Source organism: Ursus arctos, unplaced genomic scaffold, assembly GCF_023065955.2.
Source record: "Ursus arctos isolate Adak ecotype North America unplaced genomic scaffold, UrsArc2.0 scaffold_19, whole genome shotgun sequence".
NCBI classification, from domain to species: domain Eukaryota; kingdom Metazoa; phylum Chordata; class Mammalia; order Carnivora; family Ursidae; genus Ursus; species Ursus arctos.
This window is the reverse complement of record NW_026622863.1, coordinates 52,969,866-52,984,465: the sequence shown is the minus strand read 5'-3', so window position 1 is coordinate 52,984,465 and position 14,600 is coordinate 52,969,866. Positions and strand designations below refer to the sequence as shown.

Below are 14,600 nucleotides of genomic sequence, written 5' to 3'. Positions count from 1 at the left end.
CCTTGGGAAAGGACACGTGCAGATACAGGTTTTCAGGGAAGGGAGCACGGTGGGAACAGAGCAAGGTCTTAGCACTTACCACACTAGTGTGACTTTTCAAATTTGTCTTCAGTCTATTAAGTCCTTGAGCTCGGGCTTTGTTTTTTGTGTTGTTTTCATTCCTCACTGTAATTTCATTGCCTGGGATCGAGTCTGGACGAGTTAGAAGCTGCTCAGAGGTGCTTGTTGGATGAATGAATAAATGCATTAAAGAAACAACAAGTGAATCCATCCATCAGTGGTTTCATGAGTCAATGACTCGGTTATAAATGAATGAATGAATGCAGCCACTAACCAATATGTAATAGAATCAGTGAAGGAACGACCCAATCCCTTCCACGATCCACCAGTCCACAGATCAATGGCTATATCATTGGATGGGTCTGTGAGTGCCTGTGCATGGTGGAATGTATTAAGCAGACATTCTTCAGCAGGGGCCAGAGCAATGCAGGGGTGAAGGGGTCACCGCAGTGCCCAGGAACACATGAATGGCTTGAAAGAGCCCAACCTTATTTATAGGAAGCCACCAGGTTCCGAACCACCTCCCAAGATGATCCCCCATTTCCCACCCAGCGGGAGTTTTGGAAGGGGCGTGGACAGCCAGAACAGCACAGAGATCTTCTTCGTCCTGCTCGGGCTCTCCCAGTACCCACGAGCTCAGACCGCCTTCTTCTGCCTGCTCCTCCTGTCCTACACCATCACCCTTTTGGGGAACGGCCTCATCCTGCTCCTGATCTGCTACGATTGCCGGCTCCACACGCCCATGTACTTCTTCCTCAGCAACCTGTCCTTCCTGGACGTGTGCTACACTACAGCCAGCGTGCCCCAGATGCTCGTCAACTGCTTGGTGAGCGTTCCTGTCGTCTCGCTAGGACAGTGCTTGGCCCAGATGGTCGTGGGACTCTATCTGGGTGTCGTGGAGTGTCTCCTGCTGGCCGCCATGGCCTACGATCGCTGTGTGGCCATCGTGGACCCCCTGCGCTACCCTGTGCGCATGGGGCCCCAGCTGTGCAGCCTGCTGGCCGGGACCTCGTGGACGGTGGCGTTCCTGTTGACCGTGGTCCCCGTGCTGACTATGCCCTTGGAGTTCTGCGGCCGCCAGGTCATCAATCACTTCTCGTGCGAGCTCCTGGCCCTGCTCAAGCTGGCCTGCTCTGACCTGCAGTTCTATGAGTTGCTCATGGTGTGCACCAGTGCCCTGACCCTGCTGGCTCCCTTTGCCTTCATCGTGGCCTCCTATGGAATGATCCTGGTGGCCGTGCTGCGGATGCGGTCCACGGAGGGCCACGGCAAGGCCTTTTCCACATGTGGGTCTCACCTCACGGTGGTGGTGCTGTTCTATGGCTCGGCCATCGCCATGTACGTGATGCCTCAGGACAAGATCATCCGCGACCGAGACAAGATCATCTCCATATCGTACGGCGTCCTCACCCCCATGATGAACCCCCTCATCTACAGCCTGCGGAACAAGGACATGAAAGGCGCCCTCAGGAGGCTCCTGCGGAGAAAGGCTGAGGTCTAAGGTGCGCGGCCGAGGAGGGAGGAAATAAGCTGATATTCTGGAGGGTGTGCTCTGGGGTGTAAACTGCTACTTCTTAGCAGCCGTTCAGCGGAGGGTGTATTACACACACACGCACACCCGGACACACACGCAGAATAGCTTTGTGGACACCATAGGGCGTCCTCCTGTGTTTCTCGTGCTCTCCTGCAATATCCATGGACTGACCTCGCTAACCGCCACTGGTCCAAATAGCTGTGTTATATTCATCTCTCAGTTCTTGCTTATTAAACTTGAGAGAGATTGTCAGTGGTTCCCTGTGAGGTATTATTTTTTTAGATTTTATTTATTTACTTAGCGAGCGAGCACAGGCAGGGGGAGCAGCAGAGGGAGAAGGAAGCTCCCAGCCGAGCAGGGAGCCCGATGAGGGTTTCAATCCCGGGACCCTGGGGTCATGACCCGAGCTGAAGGCAGATGCTTCACTGACTAAGCCACCCAGGTGCCCCTCCGTGAGGTATTATTTATTTTTATTTTTATTATGTTATATGAGTCACCATACAGGAGATCATTTGTTTTTTATGTGTTGTTCCATGATTCACTGTGTGCGTGTAACCCCCAGTGCTCCATGCAATCCGTGAGCTGCTATTAAGACCAAACAATTAACTTGTCATTTTATTTGAAAAACAAAATTTTTTTTGTAATATTTTTTTATTATGTTAGTCACCCTACAGTATATCCTTAGTTTTTGATGAACCACGAGAGACTATGGACTCTGGGAATCAAACTGAGGCCTCAGAGGGGAGGGGGGTGGGGGAATGGGATAGGCCGGTGATGGGTAGTAAGGAGGGCACGTATTGCATGGTGCACTGGGTGTTATACGCAAACAATGAATCCTGGAACACTACATGAAATACAGGATGTACTGTATGGTGACTAACAACATAATAAAAATTATTATTAAAAAAAAGAAGTCCCATCGTGCCACTCTTCTGCCATCTGACCCCCAACCTTCAATGGCGTCCAGTCTCATTCAAAACAAAATGCGTCTTTTCACCATGGGTGGCCCTGGTTAACCCTGTCCCCTGTCTTCCACTCCTCTCCTGTTTACCTACTGCACTTGTTGCGGGACTTCGAACCACCAGGCCTACTCCTGCCTCAGAGCCTTTCAGTTAATTCCGGTACCACAACTTCTCTTCCCCTGGAGGTTGAGTGCGCCATCGCTCAAACGGCTGCTGAATGCCACCTTATTGGTACTTCTCCCCTGACCACTCCATGGAGAGCTAGAATGTCTCCTCCCCTTTCTCTGTAGTTCACCCCAATTGACTTTTTAAAAAAATTTCAATATTTACATATTTGTTTGTTCTTATGGTCAATTGATTTTTTTTTTTTTTTTTTAGTGTTTGTATAGGACTGACCATCTGCTAGAAACGTTACACGTTTGGTCATTGTTTCTTTAATTTAAATTAGCCAACACCTAGAACATGATTAGTTTCAGATGTAGAGCTCAGTAATCATCAGCTGCATGTAACACCCAGTGCTCATCACGTCATGTGCCCTCCCCAATGCCCATCACGCAGTTATCCCAGCTCCCCACCCACGGCCCCTCCAGCAACCTGTTGGGCTCCCAGAGTCTCTCATGGTTTGTCTCCCTCTCTGATTTTTTTCCCATTCAATTCTCCCTCCCTTTCCCTATCATCCTCTGCAGTGTTTCTTACATTCCACATGTGAGTGAAACCACATAATTGTCTTTCTCTGATTGATTTATTTGGCTCCGCATAATACCCTCCATTTCCATCCATGTGGATGCAGATGGTAAGTATTCATCCTTTCCGGTGGTGGAGTAATACTCTACTGTATACGTAAACCACGTCTTTATCCATTCACCCATCGAGGGACATCTCCACTCTCCCCACAGTTGGGCTACTGTGGACATTGCTGCTATGAACATTGGGGTGCAGGTGCCCCTTCACTACATCTGAATCTTTGGGGTAAATACCTAAGAGTGTAATTGCTGGCTCATAGGATAGCCCTATTTTTAGCTTCTTAAGGAATCTCCACACTGTTTTCCAGAGTGGCTGCACCAGCTTGCACTCCCACCAACAATGTAAGAGGGATCCCCTTTCTCCACATCCTCGCCAACATCTGTTGTTTCCTGACTTGTTAATTAGCCATTCTGACTGCTGTGAGGTGGTATCTCATTGTGATTTCGATTTGTATTTCCCTGACGCCAAGTGATGTGGAGCATTTTTTCATGTGTCTTTTGGCCATTTGTTAGGTTGTCTTTGGAGAAATGTCGGTTCATGTCTTCTGCCTGTTTCTTGACTGGATTATTTTTTGAGGGTGTTGAGTCTGAGAAATTCTTTATAGATCTTGGATACCAGCCCTTTATCTGTAATGTCATTTGTAAAGATCCTCTCCCATTCCATAGGTTGCCTTTTAGTTTTGTTGGCTGTTTCCCTTGCTGTGCAGAAGTTCTTATCTTGATGAAATCCCAGTAGTACATTTTTGCCTGTTTCCCTTGCCTTTGGAGATGTGTCTAGCAGGAAGTTGCTGTGGCCAAGGTCACAGAGGTTGCTGCCTGTGTTCTCCTCTAGGATTTTGATGGATTCCCATCTCACATTTAGGTCTTTCATCCATTTTGAGTTTATCTTTGTGTATGGTGTGAGAAAATGGTCCAGTTCCATTCTTCTAAATGTGGCTGTTCAATTTTCCCAACACCATTTGTTGACGAGACTGTCCTTTTTCCATTGGATTTTCCTGCCTTTTCGAAGATTAGTTGACCATAGAGTTGAAGGTCCATTTCTGACTTGTCTATTCTGTTCCATTGATCTATGTGTCTGTCTTTGGGCCAGTGCCATACTGTCTTGATGATGACAGCTTTGTAATAGAGCTTGAAGTCAGGCATTGTGATGCCACCAGCTTGGTTTTCTTTTTCAATATTCCTCTGGCTATTCGGGGTCTTTTCTGGTTCCATACAAATTTTAGGATTGTTTGTTCCAACTCTGTGAAAAATGTCGATGGTATTTTGATAGGGATTTCATTGAATGTGTTGATGGCTCTGGGCAGCACAGACATTTTAACAATATTTATTCTTCCAACCCCTGAGCATGGGATGTTTTTCTATTTCTTTGTATCTTCCTCCATTTCTTTCATAAGTGTTCTGTAGTTTTTAGAGTACAGATCCTTTACCTCTTTGTTTAGGTCTATTCCTAGGTATCTTATGGTTTGGGTGCAATTGTAAATGAGATTGACTCCTTAATTTCTCTTTCTTCCATCTCATTGTTGGTGTATAGAAATGCAACTGATTTCTGTGCATTGATTTCATATCCTGCCACGTTGCTGAATTGCTGTATGAGTTCCAGCAGTTTTGGGGTGAGTCTTTAGGGTCTTCCCCATAAAGTATCATGTCATCTGCAAAGAGTGAGAGTTTGACTTGTTTGTTGATTCGCACATCTTTTATTTATTTTTGTTGTCTGATTGCAGAAGCTAGGACTTCTAATACGATGTTGAACAACAGTGGTGGGAGTGGACATCCCTGCCGTGTTCCTTGGCCATTTATTTCTACCCACTGGAATCCATCCTGTTTCTTCTGGGTTTTGCTGTATCCTAGGAACCTAGCACAGCGCCTGGAGTACGGTAGACAATAGTTGTTGGTTGAATGTACAACGGTCAGCGGAGTCCTCATTGGAGAAGTGCCCTGTAAGAGCCAGGCTGAATGAAGTGAGGTAGATAACCATGCGGATATCTGGAAAAACACGCTAAGCAGAGATGGGGGCAAGAGCAGAGGTGCTACAGCAGGAATGTGCTTGGAGGAGTTGAGGAAGAATGAGGAGAGCAGGGAGGGTGGCGTAGAGGGAGCCATGAGTGGGGAGTTAGACAAAGTCGGTGGTCAAGAGCCAGATCATGGAGGACACCATAGGCTGTAGGGAAAATCGGAAGTCATTGTAAAGGCGATGGCAAGCTCAGTGGTCTTGATCAGGGGGGTTGCTTGAGGCCTGACTCAGATCTCTGACTCACAGTACTGGGTGCTGTGGAGGGTGGATCCACTCACAACCCTTCTCGAATCTTCAAATGTACCCAGATGTGAACTTTGAGAACGGGTGGAGGGCAAGAGTAGAAGCAGGGGATCCATTTATTGCCTGTTTGAAGTAGTTGTTCTGACTTGGTTGGGGCTAGTTTTACCCAGAGGAGGGGGGGCTTGAAAACCCGGGCACCCTCACTTTGCATGAACTCCTCTTTCAGTCTGACGGGATGGAAGCTGCGAGCTGGTGCACGTGAGGGAATCGCCTCCCTCCTCCTTAGCAGCAAGAAACTGAAAAAGTGACCTTAGTTAAGAACCTGCTGAATACTGGTGGGATGCAAATACCGTGTGATGCTTTGCTCCGTCCAGATTGTTCTCTTGAGTCACGGGTGCAAGTCAGTTTAGACAAGCCTATCACGTACCACTTCTGACTTGAGTACGTGGTCAGAACACACCTGAAGGGAAAGCACAGCACAGCCTAGTAGCTGACGGCATGTATTTGGGGTCAGACACAGCTGGGCGTGATTCTGGGTGGACAACTGTTGCACCGCGGCGTTGGCCCAATTCTCTGTAGAGCTTTTCAACTTGCACTTCACGGTCGGGGGAATGAGGTCACAGCACTCTGAACCTTACGGTTTTCAGTTAAGTGTGGAAGTTCCAGACTCACCTGGGCCATAGCAACTGACTCGATAAGAGCAAGGAACTTCTAATTACTTTAACAGTAAGCGACTGTGCCAGGTGTCATGTCGGATGTGATGTTACTGAGAACACAAGGAAGAAAGCCCAGAAAAGGAGGTTTGTTACCTATGTTTTCCAGTCTTTCAAGATGGCAGACAGTGACTTTGTCTTGTGTTTTTCTCATTTGTTCCAATTATATCAGATCTTTTTCTCCATTCTGGAGCAGTTGCTAGAAAAACAGAATATTTCAGATGGTTGAGCTATGGCAGAAGATGGAGATACGTAGCAAGCGTAAGGGATAAAACTACAAAAAGGTGGAGATTGGCAGGAATAGTCAGAAAACAAAACAGCATGAGTAGCTCAATATATGATTGAAGACTAGCTTTTATTTTTTTAGAACTCACTAGATTTCAACACATGACAACTAGAACTAAACTCTTTATAGTCTTTATTCATATATTTTTCTGTAGAAATACTCATTTTAATACTAATCCCTGTTAGCATTACATACAAGTCTGTTATAGAATTGTCTTTAAAATCTCAGGTTGTTCTGGGCTATATGTGGCCACAGAGGAATCCTGTAAGCGATTGCCAGCATGAACTCAGTTTATATTCCAGAGGAAGGTGTCATGAAAAAAGGGGTAGGGAGGAACCTCTGTATTGTTTTCCAGAGTGGCTATCCCACTTTGCATGCCCACCACTAGTGTAAGAGGGTTCCCCTTTCTCCACATCCTCACCAACACCTGTTGTTTCCTGTGTTGGGAGGTGGTGGGGGGTGACATCTCATTGTAGTTTTGATTTCTGTTTTTTCCCTGATAATCAGTGATGTCGAGCATCTTGTCTCATGTCTGTAACCATCTGTATGTCTTCTTTGGAAAATCTCTACTCATGTCTTCTGCCCATTTGTTAACTGGATTATTTGTTTTGGGGGTGTTAAGTTTTCTAAGTTCTTTATATACTTTGGATATTGACCCTTTACCAGACAGGTCATTTGGAAATATCTTCTCCCATTCTGTAGGTTGCCTTAGTTTTGTTGATTGTTTCCTTCACTGTGCAGAAGCTTTTAACTTACACATATATGATGGAATATTATTTAGCCGCAAAAGGAATGAACTCTTGCCATTTGCAATGACATGGATAGAGCTAGAAAGTATTATGCTAAGTGAGATAAGTCAGAGAAAGACAAATACCATATGATTTCACTCATATGTGGAATTTAAGAAACAAACAAACAAATGAACATGGGGGGGGGAGAGGCAAACCAAGAAACAGACTCTTAACTATAGAGAGCAAACTGAGGGTTACCGGAGGGGAGGTCGATGGGGGGATGGGTTAACAGGTGCTGGGGATGAAGGAGGGCACTTGTGATGAACCCTGGGTGTTGTATGTTAAGTGATGAATCACTAAGTTCTACTCATTTTTAAAAAATTAATTTTAATATTTTTTATTATGTTATGTTAGTCACCATACAGTACATCATCTAAGTTCTGCTCCTAAAATTAACTGTATCTTAGCTACCTGGAATTTAAATAAAAGTTTGGAGAAAGAAAAAAAAATTGAAAATCTTGGGGGTGGGTGGGGAAGGAAAGAAGGAGAGGGGCACCTGGGTGGCTCAGTCGGTGAAGCGTCTGCCTTCGGCTCAGGTCATGATCCCAGAGTCGTGGGATTGAGTCCCGCGTCGGGCTCCCTGCTCAGCGGGGACCCTGCTTCTCTCCCTCTGCTTGTGCTCTCTCTCTGTCTCTCTCTCTTTGTGTGTCAAGTAAATAAATGAAATCTTAGAAATAATCATGCTCCAAGTAGGTATAATTTTTTTATTATGTTATGTCAGTCACCACACAGTACGTCCCTAGTTTTTGACGTAAAGTTCCACGATTCATGTTTGCGTATAACACCCAGGGCTCCATGCAGTACGTGCCCTCCTTACTACCCATCACCAGCCTATCCCATTCCCCCACCCCCTCCCCTCTGAAGCCCTCAGTTTGTTTCTCAGAGTCCATAGTCTCTCATGCTTCATTCCCCCTTCTGATTACCCCCCCCTTTCTTTATCCCTTTCTTCTCCTACCGATCTTCCTAGTTCTTATGTTCCATAGATGAGAGATATCATATGATATTTGTCTATCTCTGTTTGACTTATTTCACTTAGCATTATCTCCTTCAATGTGTGTTTTTTTAAAGATTTTATTTATTTATTCGACAGAGATACAGACGGCCAGCGAGAGAGGGAACACAAGCAGGGGGACTGGGAGAGGAAGAAGCAGGCTTCCAGCAGAGGAGCCTGATGTGGGGCTCGATCCCAGAACGCTGGGATCACGCCCTGAGCCAAAGGCAGACGCTTAATGACTGCGCCACCCAGGCGCCCCTCAGTGTGGTTTTGATTTGAATTTTTCTGATGGCTAAAGATGTCGAACATTTTTTCATGTGTCTGTTAGCCATTTGTATGTCTTCATTGGAAAACTGTTCATATCTTCTGCCCCATTTTTTTATTTGATTATTTGTTTCTCATATATTGAGTTTGAGAAGTTCTTTATAGATCTTGGATACCAGCCCTTTATCTGTAGTGTCATTTGCAAATATATTCTCCCATTCCGTGGGCTGCCTCTTAGTTTTTTTGACTGTTTCCTTGGCTGTGCAGAAGCTTTTTATCTTGATGAAGTCCCACAAGTTCATTTATCTTTTGTTTCTCTTGCCTTTGGAGATGTGTCATGAAAAAGGTTGCTGTGGCCGATGTCGTAGAGGTTGCTGCCTATGTTCTCCTCTAGGATTTTGATGGATTCCTGTCTCACATCGAGGTCTTTCATCCATTTAGAGTTTATCTTTGTGTATGGTGTGAGAGAGTGGTCGAGTTTCATTCTTCTGTATATAGCTGTCTGATTTTCCCAGCACCATTTATTGAAGAGACTGTCTTTTTTCTATTAGATGTTTTTTCTGCTTTTCAAAGATTGGTTGATAGAAGGGGGAATGAACCACAAGAGACTATGGACTCTGGGAAACAAACTGAGGGTTTCAGAGCGGATGGGGGTGAGGGATGGGCTAGCCATATTCAGGACATGGATATTAAGGAGGGCACGTATTGCATGGAGCACTGGGTGTCATACGCAAACAATGAGTCATGGAACACTACATCAGAAACTAATGATGTACTGTATAGTAACTGACATAATAAAAAATTTTTAAAAAATTAGTTGACCATAAAGTTGAGGGTCCATTTCTGCGTTCTCTATTCTGTTCCATTGGTCTATGTGTCTGTTTTTGTGCCAGTACCATGCTGTCTTGGCGATCGCAGCTCTGTAGTACAGCTTGAAATCCGGCAACGTGATGCTCCCAGCTTTGTTTTTCTTTTTCAACATTTCCTTGGCGATTCAGGGTCTTTTCTGGTTCCACATGAATTTTAGGATTGCTTGTTCCAGCACTTTGAAAAATGGCATTGGTATTTTAATCGGAATGGTGCTGAAAGTACAAATTACTCTGGGTAGCATAGACATCTTAACTATGCTTATTCTTCTGATCCATGAGCATGGAATGTTTTTCCATCTTTTTGTATCTTCTTCAATGTCTTTCAGGAGCGATCTGTAGTTTCTAGAATATAGATCCTTTACCCCTCTGGTTAAGTTAATTCCGAGATATCATATGATTTTTCGTGCTATTGTAAATGGAATGGATTCCCTGATTTCTCTTTCTTCAGTCTCCTTGTTTGTGTATAGAAATGCAACTGATTTCTGTACGTTGATTTTTGAATCCTGCCACATTACTGAATTGCTGTATGAGTTCTAATAATTTGGGGGTGGAGTCTTTTGGGTTTTCCACATAACGTATCGTGTCATCTGTGAAGAGAGAGTTTGAGTTCTTCTTTGCCAATTTGAATACATTTTATTTTTTTGTTGTTGTTGTCTGATTGCTGTTGCAAGGACTTCTCGTACTATGTTGAACAATAGTGGCGAGAGTGGGCATCCTTGTCATGTTCCTGATCTTAAGGGAAAGGCTCTTAGCTTTTCCCCATTGAGAATGATATTGGCTGTGGGCTTTTCATAGATGGTTTTTATGACAAGTAGGTAAAATTTGATCTCATATCTACATCTTTTTTATTTGTTTCCTATTGGATTTTTTGGATAGATTTGAGAAATAATATATCATAAAATTCATCCAAAGTGTGCATTCAGTGGTTTTTAGCATACTCAGAGTTGCACAGGAATCACCACAATCTAATTTGAGAAAGTTTTCATCATCCTAGAAGGTTGCTGGCATGCTGTTCATAGTTCACATGTGTATTTAATAGTCCAGGGTTTTCTTTCTATTTTTGTAGTTTTTTTTAATGTGAAAAAGGAATTCTTAAGCCTGGGAGCACTGCGTAAGTAACATTAGCATAAAGAAAATGTCTGCAAAAGATCAAGTTTATGGTCTTGACCAAATCTGATATCTGGGAAATAATATTCCAATGGGGGGGTTATTGGTGGTATTTTCGAAACAACCTTTACAAAGACAACAGCAAATTTCTTTGTTTTGCTTTTACAGGTAATTAGTAAATGCAAATTACTATGCCAATGAGAACATAGTCCATTTCACTGATATCAAAGAAAGCCCAATTAATAGACCAACATGATACCATTTTGAGAAAACAAATCAGGAAACATAAAATAATTGATAATCTGTATTTATTTTATTTTTTAAACTTAACAGCTTTTAATAATATCTTACAACACATATTCTATTATTTATTTTTTATAATAATTTTTTATTATGTTAGTCACCATACAGTACATCCCTAGTTTTTGATGTAAAGTTCCATGATTCATTACTTGCATATAACACCCAGTGCACCATGCAGTATGTGCCCTCCTTAATAGCCATCACTGGTTAATCTGTATGTAGAACCCAGTGAACACAGGTGAAAGCAGACATTTGATGTCTTATACAAACTCAGTGCACCACAAAACTTACATGATCAAACCTTTATTAACAACCATTTCGGTGTGAGAAAATTATTACATTAAAACTACCATACCATTTAGAGAAATTCAGAAATATTGAAAAATGAAAAAACGTGATGTCCAATATTCGTTTCCAAATAGAGCTGGGGAGAAGCATGTGAGGTACAGAAAAACAAGTCCGCGAGTTTATAACTGTGAAGACTTGATGATGGATACATGGTACTCGTTATAGTGTTGCCTGATTTTACATGTTTGAAGTATTCTGTCGTGTTCACAATGATTTAAACCTTGCCAGATAGTCCATCATTAGGGAAATTTCCTAATGAAATAAACAAGTGGAAGAACTTGAGAAATACGGATTGCAACACAAGTGAATATTGCATGTTGCTAGTGGAAATGTTAGCAATGGGGCAAATGCCTATTAAGTCTTCTAGGGCCATTCAGTTCAGTGTTCAGAACAGCTCAAGTGTTAATAGTTTCATAAGATGTTACAAAACTGTGTTGCTGTATTTAAAATAACTGAAAGACACACAAATCCTGATCTTCCAGTCTGATCAAAACTGTGAGTAGAAAAGTAAAAAAAAATGCCTAAAAACAGCGACAGTAGTGAACTTGGTAGTAACTTGGATTTCTTCAGATTCACACGATGGGAAAGGCAAGGCCTTCAGGGAACAGGCGGGTAAAATGAATGAGTGCGTGACAAACGTGAGCGAGAACTTGTCGCAGACCGGCTAGTGCGTGCCAACACCATAGCCTAGGGTCTGGCGAAGCTTTTCTGTATAAGACAGTAAATAGTTTAGGCTTTGTGGGCTGTGCAGTCTCGGTCTCTATAGTAACGGGTCAGCCCTGCTGTAGCGAGAATACAGTCTGGTCTCCAGCACAGTCAACGCTGTTGTCGTGAGAAAACAGACCGTGTGTAAAGGAGCAGGTGTGGCTCTGTGTCTGTGAAACTGAGTGTCACGATGGGAATTTCATCTAACTTCCACGTGTCATGAAACATCATTCCTCTTTCGATTTTTTGTGACCACCTGAAAGCATAAGCCACTCTCAGCTCCCAGCTGTAGAAACACAGGCACACAGCTGGGTTTGGTCCTCTGGCTGGGTTTTGCCAACCCTGCTCTAACGTGCCCTTCCCCACGTGTAACCGCAGACCCAGTGTGCTGCTTTCCAGCTTGAAGACAAAAGTAGAGGCTAGAAATCCAGATTAGAAATGTACAAGCTTTTGAATGCTGGCAACAGAACTTAGTGAAACTGTGGATACACAAAATGGGTCTACAAATCCAGAACCGAAGGGCATCAGAACGTGTCATTACTTCCGGTTTAAAATTTTTCAACAGTTCCTACACTGTAATCAGCAAAGCAACTCCTTTAGAGTGACAGAATTTTAACACTGAAAGTGTTAGGATTAAATTTAGCCAGACAACGAAGAAACCAGGTTGTGGAAGTGGTCTCTTCTCTATTGATGGGATGTGGCCTGTTGGTTGATTTGCGTACGTTGAACCATCCTTGCTGTCAGGATCCAGTGAGTGGAAATGGAAGCTTGGTTTTTCTCACGCTCTGTTCCATGTGCTCTAGTCCGTATCCCATCCCTGCACTATTTCAGGTACCGTGTATTTCCTCTTCCGTAAGGAAGTCGTGGACAGAGACTCGGCACTGCGGCAGGCAGCCTAGACATGTGCAGAGTTTGGATGGGGGTCACGTACGATCCTCTTTCAGGCGGTTAAACGATGGTGTTGACTCTGCTTTTTTCTGTGTGATTCCGTGCAGATTAGTCTTCTGTCGTCTCACGAAAACTTGTTGGAGCTCCGCTGGGGGAGCCCTTATGCTCAGCCAAACCCTAAAACATTTGGACCTGAATGTAAATTACCTACAAAATCATGGATCATTGGTTTTAACTCTGCCCTTGATGTTTCCAACCTGTAAGTTACAGGAACTAGTGTAAGTCTTGCCAAGGCTTTCTTGGCTGATCGTGTCCCTGTAGGGTAAGGGTGTGGGCGGTGGGGTTGAGACAGAAATAAGGACTTTAACAATGACGTCAGTGGTGGCAGCAGTGTCCAAGGGGCATGAGAACACGTGCTCTCAACAATAGGCAGCATGCAATCAGGGTACGCTTTCTTGGCAAAACCTTTTAGCTGAGAAGAAGCAGAGTTTACAAAATCCCTCATCTTTGGTGTCGCAGGGAGGCGTGCCTGGACCGGGCCCAGCTGGGACACCTGGGAAATCCTCCAGCGGAAGGGACCCAGAGATTCTGCCCTGACCTGGCGCACGTGCTTGTGAGGAAGGGAAAATCTTTTGGGGTAGGCCATGGTGGGGGCGTCTGTGTTGAGAAATAGTCTTACTGGAAAAGGCGTGTGTTGGGAGCAGAGCTGGGGAAGTGGCCATGTCTGAGCCACTGGTATGGGCCAAAGATACTATGCTTCTCCGTTGAGCTAACTCAGCTGTAGGGGCGTGGCCTCTGACCAAAACTTAGGTAATGACACAGGTAATAGGTAATAACCTTCTAGAGCTTTGAGTGGCTCTCCTCAATGATGCTAAGTAACCCACTCTTTCAGATTCTTCAGGGATGCTGAGCTGTCCCTGGTCTGAAAAAAATTGACTTTTTTATTCTTTGAAAGTGTTCCTCCTCAAATGTCTGTTTTTTGGGGGGGCTCATAAATAAGATAAATCTAGAACTGGAATGTCTCCTGTTCATAAAATAACAACTCTCTAGCCTGCGAGCTCCTGGATTGAAACGCTTAGTCGACTTGTATCAAAAAATAACCAACATGATGGTGTATGACTGTTTATCTCAAACTTCGTCCCACCTTGCAGTTATGATTTACGGCCATGGGTCTATTGACTTTACTTTTGTGGGGATAGATGTCAAGGAAAACAAGATTCTGGGAAGAACCTTTCCTTCTAGAATCTTGCTTCCTAGAAATAAGAAACTGCCCTTGGGAGCATAACATTTCTTCCTTGACCCTTCTTTAGCCCTCTGTGGGTTGAGATACATGAACTCAATGCTATAGACCCGGGTCCAGCAAACTTACTCTGTAACGGGTTAGAGAGTAAATATTTGGGACTTTGCGGGCTGCTTGGTCTCTGTTGTCACTCCTCACCCCGGTTGTTGCATTTCGAGGGCAGCCGTGGACGGTACATACATGAATGTGTGTGACTCTGTTCCAATAAAACTTTATTTACAAGAGAAGGAAGGCGGCTGGATTTGGCTGACAGGCCACAGTTTGCTGCCTCTGCTGTCGATTCCACACGCTCTGCTGTCATCCTTCAAAAATCACTTCGAGTTTAAATTTCCACGTCTTGTGTTGCTACCCCAACCAGTGTTGAGGCCTCGTCTCTGAGCTCTTGTCGGGCATAGAAGTTGCTGCACCGTTCATCACACTTTTAGTCCAGCTTGGAAGGCACAGATGGAGATGATCATTATTCTAAGACTGTCGCAGTC

General features: G+C 44.1%; 1 protein-coding gene across 1 annotated transcript; it reads left to right on the top strand.

The window, feature by feature from the left end:
* Nucleotides 1-523: 523 nt before the first annotated feature.
* LOC125283305 (olfactory receptor 13H1-like) lies at nt 524-1,561 on the top strand. The gene has a single exon (XM_048223986.1). It carries the CDS (start codon nt 524-526, stop codon nt 1,559-1,561), a length of 1,038 nt encoding a protein of 345 aa, XP_048079943.1.
* The last annotated feature ends 13,039 nt before the right edge of the window (nt 1,562-14,600 follow it).

Coding starts and splice junctions, on each gene's coding strand:
- LOC125283305 (XM_048223986.1), top strand. CDS start 524: ATGAATGGCTTGAAAGAGCCCAACCTTATTTATAGGAAGCCACCAGGT.